Source organism: Spea bombifrons, chromosome 12, assembly GCF_027358695.1.
Source record: "Spea bombifrons isolate aSpeBom1 chromosome 12, aSpeBom1.2.pri, whole genome shotgun sequence".
Taxonomy (NCBI): domain Eukaryota; kingdom Metazoa; phylum Chordata; class Amphibia; order Anura; family Pelobatidae; genus Spea; species Spea bombifrons.
Genome location: NC_071098.1, coordinates 33,481,980 through 33,500,617, shown reverse-complemented (window position 1 = coordinate 33,500,617; position 18,638 = coordinate 33,481,980). Strand labels below are relative to the sequence as shown.

The 18,638-nt window shown below is 50.9% G+C and overlaps 1 protein-coding gene across 1 annotated transcript; it reads left to right on the top strand.

Annotated features, from left to right (window-relative positions):
* Positions 1–300: 300 nt before the first annotated feature.
* Positions 301–18,447, top strand: EIF4G3 (eukaryotic translation initiation factor 4 gamma 3). Its single transcript, XM_053451394.1, has 34 exons — positions 301–379; positions 755–886; positions 2,014–2,109; positions 2,729–2,761; positions 4,011–4,031; positions 4,793–4,972; positions 5,106–5,214; positions 6,130–6,242; positions 6,451–6,570; positions 7,922–8,030; positions 8,188–8,964; positions 9,378–9,466; positions 9,805–10,012; positions 10,160–10,341; positions 10,683–10,802; positions 11,109–11,282; positions 11,358–11,555; positions 11,875–12,021; positions 12,208–12,444; positions 12,596–12,700; positions 12,790–12,922; positions 13,015–13,109; positions 13,342–13,435; positions 13,623–13,737; positions 13,841–14,064; positions 14,468–14,601; positions 14,926–15,098; positions 15,239–15,364; positions 15,485–15,566; positions 16,075–16,173; positions 16,282–16,428; positions 16,636–16,717; positions 16,802–16,948; positions 17,034–18,447. The coding sequence occupies exons 3-34, from the start codon at positions 2,080–2,082 to the stop codon at positions 17,213–17,215; spliced, it is 4,785 nt and encodes a 1,594-aa protein (XP_053307369.1). The 5' UTR covers positions 301–379; positions 755–886; positions 2,014–2,079; the 3' UTR covers positions 17,216–18,447.
* The last annotated feature ends 191 nt before the right edge of the window (positions 18,448–18,638 follow it).

The following is an 18,638-nucleotide window of genomic DNA, read 5'->3' as shown; positions in this document are numbered from 1 at the left end:
AATTTCCAGGATAACGGTCCTTGTTTGCACTTTGGTTCTTTCTCTGACAGGAGCCGAGTCGCTGGGGGGGGGCTTAGTAGCCATCTGTGGCAAGATTTGTGCACTGGGCCGCGTTCTGGGATCTGTGTGATTACCAGTCCCAATAACCCCACTTGTTCTGAGCGTGCGCTCCCAGCAGATGATCTTTGATGATCTGAGTACTCTGTAGGGGTTTGTGTCGGCTCGCGTTACTGTCCCGGATTCCGTCATAGTACGTAAAATGCAGTAAACTGCTCATTGTCCTTAACGGCTGCGTTACAGGATATCGCGGGGAGCGCTGCAGCAGAGCCTCGATGAGCGGATCTTCACCCCCTCGGCGGTGTCTGCTGTCTATAGCACGGTACGTATGGGCCCTGGCGCCACGCAGTACACCAATTGGCGCCCTCTGCTTGTGTCGCTGTCGTCATACTTCTGATGGTGGCTGACGTCGCTGGGTTGTGTAGCAGACTAAGTGCTCCCCCCCTGGTAACCTTAGTGTGTGGCGTGATTACATAGACCTCTATCTATCAAAGTGCAGAGCCATCCTTGTACACCCGTGTCTTTACCCGTGTGGTGGGCACCGAGCTCACCTGCAGGGTGCGGTCAGAGGGTCTTTAATGCTTTATATAAAGGGGTAACTGGGAATCTTCGGGGATCTCTAGTCCCGGTGAGTTGGTTCACTGCTTTGCTGACAGCCTCTAAAGCCGGGTAATGTGTTACGTTTCTTCCCTCGCAGGTTGCAGCACAGGTAGCGAGACAGCCAGGGCCTCCAGCCCCCTCTCCATACTCTACACATGACTTAACCAAGGGTCACCCAAACCTGGCTGCCACCCCTCCTGGACATGCCTCATCCCCCGGATTGTCACAGGTAAGGCCTGGACCCCCAGCCTGCCCCCTCCGTACGCTGGGGGACCGGAGGAGATAACCTTACATGGCATTTTTAAGAACCGATTTGAGCCTCTGTTACCCGGGTCTCGCATACAGAATATATATTGAAGAACTGGTGCAATTCGCTAAATGTATTGGTGAACAGGAGCATTCCACTGGTTTCCATGGTGACTGCTTCATGCTTAGCCCAGAATGTGGCCCATAGGCCGTGTCCCGTGTTCCATCTCCGCGCTCGTTTACCCGGGTGACCGGTGCGTGTAGCAGAGGGTATATAAGGTGTTGGCCCGTGGCCGGCTAGTAGCTGCCCCCTTTGGTTTTCAGTGGGTGCTGCGGGTGGTCTCACTCCTCATCAGCTCGTTAGTTCAGAATATTCAATATGAATAAAGCGCGTTAGGTAACGGCCTGGACCCGTCTGTGCCGAGCTGCGGTGTTCAGAACTTTCTCTTCTGTTAATAAGCGCTGAATGGTAATATTTTTAATGAGTGGCAGTAAATCCTCATTAGAGGTAATTAAATTCTGCATCCTTTGTAATTGTTCCCGGCCCCGAAGGAAAGCAGTTGTCTCAGATATATCCACGTTGCGTTTCGCCTCTGCATTGCGCGCTCTCCCTCACCCCTCGCAGAGGTTTATTTTTAGGCCTGTAAGTGCGTAGCTTAATAAACACTGCCAGGGCCTGGCTGCTGCGAGCACTCGGGATGCCTGGGCTGCGCATACAGAGTGCACACTCATTAGTCTGCCTATCGGAGAGACAAGGAAAGAGATGAGTCATTCTGCCTGCCGAGGGCTTCCTGCTTCAGCGCTACACGGCGGCTTTACTTAACCCATGTGCTGCCGGAGGCTGCCTGGAGGCTGCCTGGTGCCCTGAAACAAAATGCTTGAGCTTCAGACTTTAAGATCTCTGATGAGTTTATTACTGATAACCGGCTGCAGAAGACGTTTGCTGGTGTGCGGTTTCCCAAACTCTCTGTTAATGATCCTCTTGTTACGCGCCCCATCGCCCGCGCCCCATCGCCCGGGCCCCATCGCCCGGGCCCCACTCTCGTTCCCCACACTCACTGTTGCCAAACACCACAGCATCCACTCACAATCTTTTTGTGTAACACTTAGGCTTCGTACGTCTCTGGACAGAATGCCGCGGCGCCCACGCTGGTCTATCCTCAGCCTCCGCAGACGATGAGCACGCAGCCTCAGACCCGCTCTCCGGTAAGAGCCATTTTCCTTCAATAGCCATGAAATGCTGTGCGTGTGAGGAGAGGGTGTGTGTCGTGTGTCCTCACAATCCAGGCTAACAGACTGACTCCCAATACAACAAATCTGGCACCTGGCTGAGCCTGGGCCGCGTTCTGGGACAATACAACAAATCTGACAACGTCGTGTATAGAAGCGGCACGGCGCCCGCGCTCCGGGAGGGTATAGAAGTGGCACAGTGGGCGTGATCGGGTGGGGTATAGAAATAGCTGAGGGGTGTTATGACCCCCTGCTTCCCTCTGTTGTCACTGAATCGCGATTCCTAAACACGTCTAATTTTGAGCACTGAGAGTTCAGGGACGTGAGTGCTCACTCGCTCTTTGACCTTGTGCTAGGCCGCTTGCTGTACTATGTATACGCAGCGCTGGGAACAGTGGCTTTTCTGTGGTCTGTCGGATGGTTCTCATCTGATTCCGAGCCCTCGGATCTCACGCTCACCCCGTTCTGTCTGCCCTCGTATCTCAGCCGTGCTTGGAGTGTTTGTGGTTACCTGTCCGTGGGCACCGTATTCGTGTTGCGATTCTACTCTCTGTGCCTCTCCTATTGTGATCGTCTTTCTTGCTCCTTCCTGTAGTTTGCCGCTGGACCTCGGCCAACACATCACCAGGTAACATGCTTTCTGTGGCCCTCTGTCTCTGCCCTTTGTCCTTCCTTGTCTCATGTGGGCTTGTGTCGCCCCGCTGTTGGTGGCTAACACTGTTTGCTAAGTGTCAAAAAAGCCAGAGGGCAGCCACAGCCGTCAGTTATTTACTATAAATGCGGAATGAACGTATTCCAAAAGCATATCGACTCCTGAATGATTTCTGTCAATCTGGCATCCTACAGGGAAAGACATTTTCCTGATACCCGTGGTGGCCCTCTGGCCCTCACACTTATCCCTGTTGAAGGTCTGAATGGTGTACATGTTTGGAAAAACAAGGCAGCCACCCCTGGGTAGAGCCTGCCGGGCCGGCCGGTGTCGGGAGTCTGCAGAATGCAGTCCTGGATCGCAGGCGCCTGCAGCAGAATCTTCCTCTTCACGCTGCGGCTGCATGTGATGCTAAAGTTTAACAAACGGGGAAATCCAGTAAGGGGATTGGAAACACTTAAAGGAATGCGTCACCGGGGAGGAAATACGGTTTTGCTGCTGCCTGGTTTTCCCTGCTGTTCGCCTGCTCTGTGCCATAACCCTTATTGCTTCCTCACTGGTGAGATCTGCAGAGTGTTTCACAGAGAGCTAGTCCTGCTGCCCAGACAGAAAACACCATAGAGATGCGCTGTCAGCTTCACTGACGCACATGCCTCTCTATGGTGCTCTGTCCGTAACTCCGCCCACCAGGGGCGGGATCATGGATGACTCAGTAAAGAGGAATCTATTATAGATGTTCTCAGTAAAGTCATTTTTACTGCTTATCAAATATTTGTTTCTCCTGATTGATTCACTTTACGACTTTTATGTTTTGTTCTGAGCACTTCCTGCTTGACACAGGAAGTTCTTTGAGAGTCGGTGCAGCTGCTTCAAGCTTCCCCTATCTTTAAAAATAAAACACATGCAACCAGGCAGATTCTGGCAGGAAATGTTTGCTTGTGATTTGTGAATCTCACATGATTTCTTTCAGCTGATCTGTGGTTGGGGGATGTGGTGCAAATCGGCAATCCTCTTAATGTCTGCTCCAGTTACAGGGTTTAGCAGACCTGTTCCATTCAATGTTTAAACGTTGTTTCTCGTCCTGTCTGCGTAGGGACTGTTTCGGGCCAGATAACTATAGTGTGTGGGGGGCTGTCTGAATGTTTGAGAGGTTGTTGTGTCTTCTACTGATCTTTGTGTGTCTTTCATTGGCTTCCCCTTCTCTGCTGCTCTGATTTCATTCTCCAAGGGAGGATTCAGACCCATCCAGGTAATTGACAGAGGGCCGTATGTATACTTTACATCCCACAGGTTACCACAGGCATCCGCAGGGAGCCCCATAGCACCAGTCACAAGGCCCTTGGTGTGTCCCCTATAGCACAGGACTGGCAGGGTTTCTTGGGGTGGTTGGGCTTATTTGTTGTTTTTAATGATAGATGAATGATGAGGCACTCCTGTCAGAAGTCGCTTGTCTTGATGACTCGACTCTAGCCAAGGTGTTTTATATGAAATGAGTTCTGCTGAGTCTTGAGGATGCAGCCATTAACTGTTAGGGGGGGGGTTAGACACTTTGGTATGAGTGGAATTCATCATTTGGCCCATATAATCCAAAACTAACCTCCCATGATGCCTCTGCCATTGCCCCATCTTTATGAAAATATATTGGGCACTATTTAGACGAGTTCTTGGTCTAAGCTTTTAATGCTCAGAGAGTAGTGGTCCATTCAGGTGGATCATTCCACCAGTTGCTATGGTTATAAGACCACTTTGCACCAAGATTACATCTTTTAGCCCCCAGTTTGAGCCTGTTTGTACAGGGTTTGACCGCTGTCTGTAAAGGGATTGAGTTGATTGGCTTTTTGCAGACGGCGGAGCTCCCTGGATACATGGAGAATCTTCCTTCTGTGAACCTGGACTGTTCCTTGTGTGCGAGAGCAGGCTGTTATACCCCGAGCTATGTACTTCCAGCAGCAAGACACGGGTGCCCACGGGTCCCGAACCGCGTGTAATGTTACTTCTTCTCGTGTACAGTTTTTCCAGAGGCCGCAGATACAGCCTCCCCGTGCAGCCATTCAGAACAGCAATCCTTCCATCCGACCGGGAGCACAGACGCCGACGGCCGTTTATCAAGCCAACCAGCACATCATGATGGTCAACCATCTGCCAATGCCATATGCAATGCCGCAGGGTCCGCAGTACTGTCTACCGCCGGTAACAGCCAGCTGTGTGATGCGCTGTAATGTCTCAATGGTCTATTATAGAGAGAGAGAGAGCTGGACGAGTTATACACGGTCTTTATTCCGGCCTGGGAACTTGCATAGTAAACTGCCGTTTTCCCTTCTAGTACCGACACGGAGCTCCTCCGTACGTGGGACCCCCCCAGCAGTATCCGGTACAGCCTCCCAGTCCATTCTACCCGGGCCCTGGCTCTGGGGAGTTCACTAATCCCTACGGTAAGAATGACGTCCCGGATCTATAGATTAATGCAGATTAGTGAGAGTTAAACCTGTTATTTGCTCGCTTTATTCTCTGGCTGTGGTTTGTGGCCCCGTGGCCCGCGCAGTGCACTATTTGCTGGAATCAGACTTTGGTTTCCTCGTCTGCACGTGGTTTCTGCTGAGGCAGCAGAGCTGGGATGATCTGCAGTGCAGCCTTCGAGAGAGCTGCCGAGCTGTTTAATTCCCTGCAGGCGGCAGCGCTGGGGGTTTAACTGCGGTCTGGGGTAAATCCGCAATAAAAATCGCTGCCCCAAGCTGGGCAATAAAAATCGCTGCCCCAAGCTGGGCAATAAAAATCGCTGCCCCAAGCTGGGCAATAAAAATCGCTGCCCCAAGCTGGGCAATAAAAATCGCTGCCCCAAGCTGGGCAATAAACTAGAAATAACGTTTCCTGTAGACTGCCTTCGTACCGCGTGTCCTTTACATATAGGGCATGGCTTGCCGCAGCGGTGGGAATCCGTTGGGTACGGGGGTCCGGTGACGGTGTAGGGACCCCGCTTGTCAGGATATCATGTTTAGGTGGCAGGTGACCCGATCAGTATAGGCACCAGCAGAACCATTTCAGAGGTTTCAGGATGTGCCCAACTCTTACAGGGTATTCTGTAAAATATAATATAAATGGGGTTGATCCTTTGCGTGATTGGCTAATTGGTTAATCACTGTCTCCCATTGGTGGTGCTTCTTGGCTTTTTTGATACACCAAGAGCGAAGGCCACGAGTAACATTTGGGGGTATTTTTTATACGTTTTATTACCTCCTCCTGGTATAGTGCGGACTCTTGAGAATATGGCGTTGGTTCGTAGGCCGTACCTGGTACCCAAACCTTTCGCTTTAATGAACGTGGGTGATTTGGGTTACTTTGCGTTGCAGGAACAGCGTTCTACCCCAGTCAGCCCGTGTACCAGTCAGCGCCCATCATAGTGCCTCCGCAGCAGCAGCAGCAGCAGCAGCCTCCACCTCCCGCCAAGAGAGAGAAGAAGACGGTAAAGGAATTTGCCTCCTTCCTTAATCATAGAATTGCAGGTTGGACTTTATAGCCGTGCTTTGCCTTCCAGAGAAGTATGCTAAACGGTGTGAGTAACGCGGGCGGGGAGATATGCGTTATAAAGCACAATAAAGAGAGCTGCAGGGTTTGATGCGTTGTTAGATGTCCCTGTCAGCTTGTCAGACCCTCTCTGTCTGTCTTTCTAGATCCGAATAAGAGATCCCAACCAGGGAGGGAAAGACATCACAGAGGAAATCATGTCTGGGGGCAGCCGGAACCCAACGCCGCCTATCCTGCGACCCAGTTCTACACCAACGCCACCTCAGGTGAGTGTCCAGCACCTGTCTGTGGCGTCCGCCGGCCGTCTACCTGTAGTGCATCCGTTATGTTATCTCCTAGGACAGGGATTTTTGGCAAAGATGACTTGTGTTTTATGAGATTTCCTGAGCTCTCTGAAGAGCTCCCGGTCTCACCGACTTCGGTGTTTTGGTCGACTTTGCGCTGTCTCGCGGTGACCGCGGTCCTACGCCTGCGCTACAGACACTTCTCCCTGGTTGCGTCCTGCTGTATACATAGCTTGCGAGGCCAGAGTCTCAGGACTGTCTGAGCTTCACGGACTCGGTCACTACAGCCTGCGTCGTGTTCCATGCGGAGTCCGTGCCCGATGAGTCTCTTCCCAGCTCCTTATGACAGGCGGAGGAGTAGTTTTATTCCCGTCCTCCTTTGTTGAGTTATAATGTCTGTATTCCTGACAAGATGCCTTCTTATTAGCTGCCATCTCTTTCTAGGAATCTCATGTCTGCCTTGCGTGCGTCTCATGAGTTTTACTGGCCACGCCGTACACGCGTGTCACTCCCGGTTCTGTAGCGTGACTTTTGCGACACGGAATGTTCTGTACACGGCTGTCCAGTCAGTGTATGTGATTTCAGGGCCTTGGTGGCATTTAGCGCGTTTCGTCCTGACAGAAGGGGCCAGGAGACCGCCAGTAACGTAGTGTTTTCTTGATAAGCCGGTGGAAGATTGTTAAAATACCTTAAATGCCGGTTAAGACGTCTGCCGGTGATTAAAAGAGATGTTTTTCTGGTGACGGGGCGCTTCGGTCTGCGCTTAAGCTTGTTCTGCGATTTATTGCCCTGACTCCTCGTGGTGTAATCTGCAAACACCTGCCCAACCGGTCAGATCTCCAGCGGATCCCCCGCATTAAATGCGATGTCGGGGGCCGGCTCTGGGAACCGCGCAGATCTTCTTGTTATTTCTAGTGATTTTCGCTCCTCGGTAGGGCCGTCGCGTGGTCAGACATTGTTTTTTTTTCCACACTGTGTCAGGGACGCATGTTCGGGGTACCAGGGCAACGGTAGGACTTGTGGGCAGAAAAAGAGTTTAATATTTTCTGTCGTTTCTGATTTTTAACGTCTGTTTTTGTCCTTTTTTCCTACTTGTTTCCTCCCTCCCTTTTCCCATTTTGTTTATTTTTATTGGACAATGTTTTTACCCCCTTTTTTTTTTTTTTTTTTATTGTTTTGCCTATTTGCTTTTTTGCCGCTATATCTGTTGCCTGCTTTAAACCCCTTTCCTCTGTCCTCTCTTCTTTTTGCCCACATGAATTTTTTGTCCCACCTTTACCAGCTTTTCTGTTCGCGCTCTCATTATCACCCTCTTTTGTACTTCAAATCCCAGCAGCTGCCTAGCCACGTTCCAGAGCACAGTCCGGGGATCTTTGGGACTGTGGAAAGCTCCCATCTCAGCGCCAGCATTCCCGCGACCGCTGCCAGGGAGCCCAAAACAGGTCAGTGCCCGACAGCGCATGCTGAAAACTATGCTGAGGCCAGAGCTTCACAAAGCGCTTCCTTACCAGTCGAGAAACCCTTTTGGGCATAACAGTAACGGGGATACGAGGCAGCCTTGCTTTTAAAAAGAATGTAATGTTTTTTGTGTCTATTTAGAGGAGAAGCCAAAACCAGATCCTGTATTAAAGTCTTCTCCTCCCCCGTGCGTTCGGCCTGAGGTTGGAGACACCAGGAAGTGTAGCGGACCGGAGCAGCTGATGGATGAGACTGAGCTCACGCACGCAGCATGCCTCTTGCCGCTTGTAGCAGCAGCTCCAGTTGCAGCGCCCGGCTCTCCGGCATTTCCCTGTCTTCTGGAGGACACTAGTGAAAGTGACAGCGCGCTGGAGGAGGGAGGTTCTCCGGCCATGGAAATTCTCCCGGATGCCACCGCAGATGAGATTGAGGAGGACCTATGCAAGGATCGTCTGGGGCTGCCGGTTCCCTCTGACATTCTAGCGACTGCAACCACTTTGTCTGCTCAGGAAATAAATGGCATAAGCTATGAAGTGACTACAATGGACGATATATTGGGGGAAAAGATGATGGGGGACATGGTCTCATCAGAAGTGCCAGAGTTGGCTTCACCATCTCCCACGGACATTGAATCCCCTTCAAACGTGCCTATCTCTTCCCCAGCGCTCTCGGTCTCGCCGCAGCCAGAGTCTCCTCCACCTCCTCTCATAGCTGCTCTCTGTACCACTAAAACCTCTCCTCCTGCTGCCGGTCTCCCACACGTGGGCCAGGAGGACGTAGAAGAGGATCTGGACTCCAGAACTTCCATCATAGATAGTGCGGAAGGCTTCACAAACACAGGACCGTTGGAAGCAGAGACTGAGCTTGAGTGTAGCGTGAAACTTCTGAGCTTCACCTCAAGAGAAAGCCCAGTGGAAGGTAGGCAGAGCTCCCTGTCCATGGTGCCACTTGCCAATCCAATAGCCTCCAATAGCCGCCTCCAGATGTCTTTATTAATCCCGATAAAGGTAGAATTATACCACTGAATAAAAAAGGAAATTTGGTAAATGTAATATGTCTGAAGAACCAGATCTGCTTTTTAGAATGTCAGCCGTCACATGTAACGTGCTGTAAATGAAGCGTACGCCAGGGTTAGAGGTCCATATCGTGTCACAGACTGCCGCCTGTCCCTGATATTACTGAGAGTTCTGAGCGTTTCTATCTCTGTAGTGTTATAAAAACACTTTTTACAGCAAATTGCATTTCTGCTCCGAGGGTTCTGTCTCTGCATCTAGGAAATTGTTGGTTAACAACATGTATATTCTAGTAAATACATGAAAATGTGCTTGTAGCCCACACAGTGGCAGCTGCACCAAAGACGAGGCATAAACCCAAAGATGGAGGCCCAGACGTGGAAGAGACATTACAGCCAGAGGAAGAGGCAAGTAGGGGCCGGGCCCTGTGGGCACATTCTCTGGGTGAGTAGCTGAGTCACGGCCACATGCCCCGAGCTAACGTTCTATTCTGGCCGCGTTACACGGAGCTGCCAGACTTAGTCTGACGAGTCACATGACCCGGACACCGATCCGGACTGCTATGTGTCCATGGGATAGCGGCGCGGTTGCCCAGTCAGGACTGTCATCTTGCTAGGGCACTCAATTAGTTGCTAAATGTAGATTCTGTTTCACGTGGCAGCCTTGTGAGTGGTTTATTTCTGGGTCCTGTTACAAAGCCGTGTCTACTGCTGATTATCCTGATTGCGCGAGACTTGTTCTATAGCCACAGGATGAAGACGATGTGTTAGAGGACAGGCCCGCACAGCTCGAGCAGATGAGCGTCACCGGTCCATACCTTACCATTGCCAAACCGCTGGAGGAGAACGGTGAGGCCGAGCCCGTGCGCAATGGGACAGATTCTGTGTCTGAGTGCGAAGCGGCAGACGTCCCGTCGGGACCGGCAGAGGGTATAACGTTCCCCTATAAACCAGGTAGTGTGTGGAATTCTAACCTATCAAAGTGTTTTGATTATTAACCATTTGCCAACTGTGAGGATATTGGCTCCCAACCATACATTTAGATGACAAATTTGGGGGCTGTTTTAACAACTTCACTATGCACCCCTTTGCTCTGTACAGGAGGCCTAGCTGAGAAGCCCTCTGAAACGCAGCCGGATGCCGTGCCGGTGCCGCTTGCCCCTGAGCAGTCTGAGGGGAAGAGACAGTACGACCGCGACTTTCTGCTGGGCTTTCAGTTCATGCCGGCCTGTGTTCAGAAGCCGGAGGGCCTTCCCCCCATCAGCGATGTGGTCCTGGACAAAGTAAGGAGCGAGGGAGGTGATGTCTGTGCGCTCTCATGTGCGGGATGTTGGGAGCGCATATCACTGGGGTTATTCATTCTGATCATCTGCAGATTGGGTGTCATGGGACAACCAAGTTTTGGCCACTAGCTTTTTATCTTCAGCTCTTCTTAAAGCCGTGCTGTATGTGAAATGTCTCACAAGTCTGTGGCCGCGGAATCCTTGTTGTGGCTTTGTTTGTCGTACGGAGAGATGCATTGGATGTGACCACAGTGTGTGCAATACTGATGATGACATCTTGTTAGACATAATCCTTTGCACCGTGTATTCTAGAACCTAAAGCAGTGCTCTCCCATACGCAGATCAATCAGCCAAAACTACCCTTAAGGACCCTGGATACACGAATGTTGCAGAGGGGGCCAGATTTCACCCCTGCCTATGCCGATTTTGGGCGGCCAGCACCAGGAGGTCGAGGGGTACCTGTAAGTATGTGCAGTGTGTTCCAGATTGTTTGTGTATACAAGGCCCTGTTGGGTTCACTTCTAAAGTATGTTCTGCCTGTTTCTGGGGCTTAGTTGGACGATCTCCCGGTTCAGTCATGGGCAGGACTGTTTGATCCATACAGATTCCACATCACCTGTTCACAAGGCTCCATAAAGCTTTGCGTAATCTCTGTAGGCATAGTCTGTGGGGCCGTGTACCCCGTTAGTGGAAGCTCTGGTCTAGTGTTCAGTGCCATCAAACATACAGCATGCTTTTCATTTAACGCTCTGCCGTTCTTTCTCCAGTTACTGAATGTAGGCCCAAGGCGCTCGCAGCCAGGCCAGCGGCGGGAGCCCAGGAAGATTATCATGAACATTTCTGTAACAGATGATGTCCATCTGAAGAAATCCGAGAATGCCTGGAAGCCCAGTGTGAAGAGAGACAGTATGCCCGAAGACCCAGAAAACCTCAAAACTCAGGCAAGTTCCGGCGCAGACGGCTGCACGTTGAGCTGCATCCCGAATGCGTAGCTGAGCTTTCCGTTCTCTCCCCAGGCTCTCTTCCGTAAGGTCCGGAGCATCCTAAACAAACTGACACCGCAAATGTTCAACCAGTTAATGAAGCAGGTGACCGACCTCACAGTGGACACTGAGGAGAGGCTTAAAGGGGTCATCGATCTCGTCTTTGAGAAAGCAATTGATGAGCCCGGCTTCTCGGTGGCGTATGCCAACATGTGCCGATGCCTTGCCACAGTAAGCATGACTGGATGCAGAGCTAGTTTGGAGTTGGGTTGCTCATGGGATTCTCGCTTCTTTTCCTAGCGGTATATTTTTACTTGTTAAGCACAAAGAGATGTACCTAGCGCTTTATAGTGTAACTAACCAGACAGCAAGTAGCAGTATTCATACAGACAGGTCCCTGCGTTCCATGTCTAACTCCAGAAAATGAATCTTTATTTCTGCTCTAGTTTATAGTGAAAGATGAAATGTGGCTTTCATGTTGTGTGGCTGGCGTGGTCTTTGCTGCTGGGTCACGCTGATATGGTCATGTACGGTCTTCATTCCCCCACAGCTAAAAGTGCCGATGGCCGACAAGCCCGGAAGCTCTGTAAATTTCCGTAAGCTGCTATTGAATCGATGCCAGAAGGAGTTTGAGAAAGACAAAGCCGATGACGACGTCTTCGAGAAAAAGCAAAAGGATCTGGAATTGGCTAAAACTGTACGTAACCGTTTAAACGATGCCGGAGGGGGTTGATCTGAAAAGGAGGGTTGGGATGAAGTCTTTTTCCTCATTCCCGCTTTCCCGAGCACTGGAAAGCCGATAGTTCCGGGTGTTTCAGTTGCCACTGTTTCTGGCTGGTCACATTGTGAACCTTGCCCCATAACTGTTCTGTCCTGTCTTCAGCCAGAGGAAAAGTCACGACTTCAAGATGAGCTGGAGGAAGCCAAGGACAAAGCCAGACGGAGGTCCATTGGGAACATAAAGTTTATCGGGGAGCTTTTCAAGCTGAAGATGTTAACTGAAGCCATCATGCACGACTGCGTAGTAAAGTTACTCAAAAACCACGATGAAGAATCCCTGGAGTGTTTGTGCCGGCTACTCACGACCATCGGCAAGGATCTGGACTTTGAGAAAGCCAAGGTGAGGAAATAAATGCAAACCAGCCGTTCATTGACATCCATGTGTCAACAAAAACAGATGTATGCGCGGGGTAAACACTGAAAGGGATTTAGGTTTCCGGGCATTTGGTCTTCTTGTTGTTTTAGTATCAAAGTTTCTGTGTGTTTATCAGCCGCGCATGGACCAGTATTTTCATCAGATGGAGAAGATCGTAAAAGAACGAAAGACGTCGTCAAGGATACGCTTTATGCTGCAAGACGTAATAGACCTTAGAATGGTGGGTGCCCTGTAGGTGTTGTGCCTGGTTCTTACTGAAAGGGTTTCTTCACTGCAATCTGCATTTTAAAATATTTTGCAATTCAATAGTGCAACTGGGTGTCCCGCAGAGCAGACCAGGGGCCCAAAACCATCGAGCAGATTCATAAAGAGGCCAAGATTGAGGAGCAGGAGGAGCAGCGGAAAGTCCAGCAGCTAATGACCAAAGAGAAGCGAAGGCCAGGTGAGGGTCAGCGGCCGACTTGCTCGGTGTCTACCTCTCGCGTGTTCGGTAAGTAGGCTGCTGTGTTCACAGGCTGTGTTTGTCCCCAGCAGGGGTTCAGAGAGTGGAGGAAGGTGGCTGGAACACTGTGCAAGGGGCAAAAAACAACCGTGTGTTGGACCCATCCAAGTTCCTGAAAATCACAAAGGTAGGCGTGGGGAGGGTCCCAGATCCCCTTCTGGTGTTTCATTGTATGTTTCTGAGTGTAAGAGGATGTTGCAGCGCTCACTCACCCTCACATTGTTGTGGTCCCATGAGAAATAGCCTGGCGCGGTGCCTGCCGTTATCCTCCCTCTCGGTGAGCGGTTTGCTGATACAGGTCCTGCTTGTACAACGAGTAAATCTTTGTAACATCCTCGAGTCTTGTGTTCTCCCTAAAGCCTACCATAGATGAGAAGATTCAGCTCGTGCCGAAGGCTCAGCCTGGCAGCTGGGGAAAGGGAAGCAGCGGAGGAGCAAAGGTCAGCGAGACGGGTAAGGAAATGAGCTGCTGCTGAGCTTCACCGCGTCTGGTTAAACCTTTGCCGGGACGGATGGTCCAGAGGCTTTGCTGGCTGGCAGTGATAGGCTGTATGTGGCGCTCTGTGCCAAGATTTGTGTATTAAGCCATGTTATGTCGGGTTCATCCGCCGCTATTAAGCAGCGCTTTCTGCCTCTCCAGAATCCTTGCGGCCGGGGGCCCCGAGCCTAAACAGATTCTCTGCTCTTCAGCAATCTGTATCGCCAACCTCAGCCCCTGGGAGTGTGGAACTAGATCCCCGCAGGACTTTGACCAGGTAATGGAGTGTCTGGCTCTCGCAAACGGATTTGGCCAGAGGGCCCCTCCGGTCTGGTGCCAGAGATGTTAACGGACGGTTTATTCTTGGCTTTATTGTGCAGCCGAGGAAGCGCTGGCCGAGAGAAGAACGACAAGCCGGCCGTCCTGGCCACAGTATCAACTGCTACGCGGCCCGGCAATTTCGTCCGGGGCAGTAGCAGCAGCAAAGAGTTAATAGACAGTCAAGAAGAGCTAAGAAGAGAAACGCTCCAGACTGTGAAGCAGCTGATGAGCAGCGCGGAGCTGGAAAAGAACCCACCAGCCGAGCGTAGAAACAAAGACCCAGGTGAGAAGCCCCGGCAGGGCTCGCCGGTGTCCGTATCTCCGCTAGAACGCAGGTGTGTCACCGAGCGGCTTCTAGTAACACTTCACACCAACACCGATTTAACAAAGCCTACAGTTTAGGGTGTGAATATAAACCGGGGAAAGGACAGAGCTGTGATCAGAAAATTCAGTTAGAAGTTAGACATCACTCTGTTTTTAGCAGCTGTAAGGTGGCAAATGTAATCCATGAAGAGAGAGAACGTTCGTTAAGTCATCCTTTTGCTGTTACGTGTAATTTAGGCAGCGATAAGGTTATCACCTTTCTAGTAACTCCGCAGCAGTGAACGTGATGCATATTATGTAACTGGCTGTCGGGGGCCGGACAGGCACATCTCTGTGGCTGAATGTCTGATGCGTCTCCCCAGCAGCTAAGTCTGAACCTCCTGAGCCTGATAAATCCGAGACTCCAGACCCGGACAAGTCTCCCCCGTCAGAGGAAGAGATGGAGCGGAAGTGCAGAGCCATCATCGACGAGTTTCTCCATATTAATGACTTCAAGGTAAGGCTTCCCTGGAATGGGGAGGGTAGAGAACCCGTCCGGATTTCTGCCCCGTTGCCTGTCCAACGTATTAGAACGCTGCGGTGTTGTGTTCACCGACATTGGCAGGCATTGCCTTGTGCTGCGTGTAGCGGTCGGGCGCCATAGGCCCCGTCTGTGTGTGGAGGTCGGGCACCGTACGCCCCATGTGCGTGTAGCGGTCGGGCACCGTACGCCCCATGTGCGTGTAGCGGTCGGGCGCCGTACGCCCCGTGAGTGTGTTCTCCCCTTGCCATCAGCGTGTGTCACTGGTGAAGTCCTTGTCATTGTTTCCTGTGACTCCAGGAAGCCATGCAGTGTGTGGAGGAGCTCCGGGCCACTGGCATGCTTTCAGTATTTGTGAGGGTTGGTGTGGAGTCCACCCTAGAGCGGAGTCAAATCACAAGGGATCACATGGGGCATCTCCTGTACCAGCTGGTGCAGTCGGGCAAACTCGGCAAACAGCACTTCTTCACAGGGTGAGTAGATGTCCCCTTGCCTCCTCCTCTGGACTCGTCCTCTGCGGTTCCTTGGTGTTCTCCTGCTCCTGGTGGGCCCTGTTTCTTAGCTCAGGGGCCGTCCTGGGTAAGTAACCTGATCATGTTGCGTCTCCTCCCAGTTTTTCTGAGACTCTGGAGCTGGCGGATGATATGGCCATCGATATCCCGCACATCTGGCTGTACCTGGCGGAGCTGGTGACTCCCGTGTTAAAAGAAGGCGGCATCTCTCTGAGAGAGCTGATAGTGTGAGTGGCGGAGATTGGTTGGGCTGTTACTTGATGCTGAAAACCTTTCTACAAATTATCAGGTTTAGATTTTCTGCAGAAAAATTATTTTTAATAATCTGTGTTTTTTCTTCTTTGCAGAGAGTTTGGCAAAGCCCTGGAGCCTGCGGGACGCAGCGGGGTCTTGTTGGCTGAAATCTTGCACCTTCTATGCAAACAAATGGTATGTGGCAGACTGCGCATGGAACCTCTCCCCAGTGACAGGTCAGGATGGCAGATCCGTTGTAACCCCCTCTCTGTACAACCCGCTCAAGGAAATCGAGCTAAGCACGAGAGACTAGAATGTTCTCCGGGCAGGTTCTAGGCTATGGGAGTGCCAGCATGTGTTCCGAAGGGCACCGAGGGCATTTATCATCAATATCAGAAAACCGATAAACTTCTGGGCGGTTTTTAGTAATAATTTGGGGGAGAAAGGTAAAGAGGCTTGTGCTACCCGCTACATCTAAATAAACATCCTATAGCTCGAGACACAGCAGGTCCTGTGGGGTAAGTGGCCGACCTGCCCTCAATCACCGGCTCTGTGTGCTCCGTGTACAGATACGGCTAGAAGTGATCCCATGCAGCACTCTTTGTAACGCACGCTGTTTGTGGAACCTCCGTTTTTATCCGTGTTCACCGTACGGTTTGTAACCGTTGGCTTTTACATGTCTGAACCCGTTCCTCTCTTTCAGAGCCATAAGAAAGTGGCCACTTTGTGGAGAGAAACTGGCTTAAAGTGGAAGGACGTTCTGCCTGAAGGCCAGGATGTTCCGAGCTTTGTCAGTGAGAAGGTGAGGGTATATTCATTACTTGTTGCCCTTTATACAGTATATTTACTCTTTCATGGTCACAGTTATGATAACGCACCTCTCCACGTCTGTTCTTCGTTGTGTTGCCAGAACTTAGAATTCACGTTGGCTGACGGCTCTGGCCCATCGGAAAACCTGTCCAAGAAGGAGGTGTCGGCAGAGGAGCTGAGTCAGCGTCTGGAGCAGCTCGTTATAGAAGAGAAAGCAAACGATGAACAAATCTTTGACTGGGTAGAGGTGAGATGTGGAACTGGACTCGTGTTTAATGGTTTCCCACAGAGAGAATTCCTCCCCGGGTTACCGTATTCTGTACGGGTTAGTAAAGGATGTCCGTGCTACTCTATGGTCAGTTATAGACTCCTCTCTGCCACCTACTGGCGAGTCTGCCATGCACTCCTGCAGCAGCTGGATCTGCACTCATTGCTCAACTTAATTCCCTTTTAGGCCAACCTAGATGAATGCCAGATGAGTTCACCTACATTCCTTAGAGCTTTAACGACCGCAGTGTGCAAAGCGGCCATTCTAGGTGAGTGTGACTGATTCAGGGGCTTAATGTGCAGAGTGGGTGTCCGTGGGTCTCACACGCAGCGCTCCCTCCTCTCTCTCGCAGGGGACTGTTCTTCCTGCCGTGTGGACACTACCTTTCTGAAGCAGAGGGTTCCGGTTTTGTTGAAATACATGGACTCTGATACGGAGAGGGAACTACAAGCACTTTATGCACTACAAGCATTGATAGTAAAACTTGATCAGCCTCCCAGTAAGTGTTGGGGGGTTATTTTGGGGTGACACTTGTCAGCCCGCTGTAGCTGCTGGCCTTTCTCATTGCCCGTCTCTTTCTGCAGATTTATTGCGCATGTTTTTCGATTGCCTCTATGATGAGGAGGTCATTTCAGAGGATGCCTTCTACAAGTGGGAGAGCAGCAAAGATCCCGCGGAGCAGAATGGGAAGGGAGTGGCTCTGAAGTCTGTGACGGCCTTCTTTACGTGGCTGCGAGAGGCAGAGGAGGAGTCAGAGGACAACTAGAAACTTTAATCAAATGACATTATACAGACCCTGCGCGGCCTCTCACAGAAGGCGAGGGCCTCCTTCAGCATCTTTATATACATTTTTTTTTTTTTCTTCTTACTGTTTTTTTTTTCTTCCATTCCCGTCTTTGCCAATCAGGGTAAAAGCTGGTAAACACAAGAAAAGGGGAGGGGGGAGTGAAAGAAAAGAGATTGAGGGTCACCGCGGTCAGGGTTGGGAAAGGGCTGTCCGCGCTGGCGGATCATGGAGAAGTGGAGGCTTCAAAAGAACGGGGGAAATAAAACCCCCGCATGCGGTGGGAAGGGACCTCCATGAACTATTTATATAGGTAAATATTTGTTTTAAATCCCCGCCCACCTTTTATTTTTTTCATTTTTTTTTTTTTAAACAAAAACCAGAATAAAAGACTTGCCCTTAAATAAAAGTACAGATCATTTCAGAAGCAAATAATTTATTACGTACAGACTCTATAAGTCCCTTTTTCTTCCCCTTTAATTTGGGGTCTGTAAGATGCATCTTAGGTGAGTTGGAAGGTTTCTCCCTCGCAGCGTCCCCCGCCTTTCACATGGAAATGGAGTAACGGTATGACGGTGCGGGAGGTCTTACCGCAGTAACTGGAAACGGATTGCTCCGTGCCCCCTTTAAAAGTCCTCTTGCGTTGCTATGGTTAGCTGTAAGTAAATAATGGGTTATTGGATCACAAGTGCTGATCCGCGGTGGCAGGGAGAATAGTAAAGCTCTGGCGATGCCGGTACCGGGTATGTAGCCGAGGCTCTGTGTTGGCGGGAGGTGGCCGCACACTGATGGTTTTCAGCCAAGCACTGTGATGTCCTGCGAACCGATTGGCTGCAGCCTGATGCCTATAGCCCCCTGCTAAGAGATCCCACCCTTACTCACACTATGAGCCCCATGGATGTATATCACCATTAACCCTTCAAGCTGTGACAGTGCATTGATTTGCTCACCTTGCTAGCAGTCAAATAATAAAATTGGGGAGGGGCAAAAAGGAGGTACCGATCCATGGCGCACAAGGGACGAGGTGGGCCTGTGTGGGGTCAGTCTGTGAAGTGTGGTGGGAGGGGCTTGTCTGCCGACCCGTGGAGGAGCGGATGCCTGTGATTGGCCGCAGGGCTGCTCGTCAGATGCTTTTCTCTTACATTGTATTTCTATTCATTTTAGCCTCTGGTTTCCTATGGAAAAAAAGGCTAATAAAAAATCCCGCACCCTGTGTGTTGTCTGCCGGTTCTTTGTGTCTAAATCTTTGGCTGCAGGGGGGGCTTCTCATAATCTGAACGATGTTACCAAAGCCTGCACTCCGGCGTCTGCGAGGGTTTCTGATGGCCACGTCTGCGAGGAAGGGGCAGCATGAGTTTGACCAGTATCAGGGGTGATTAGTCCAATAAAGGTGTGTGAGGAGATG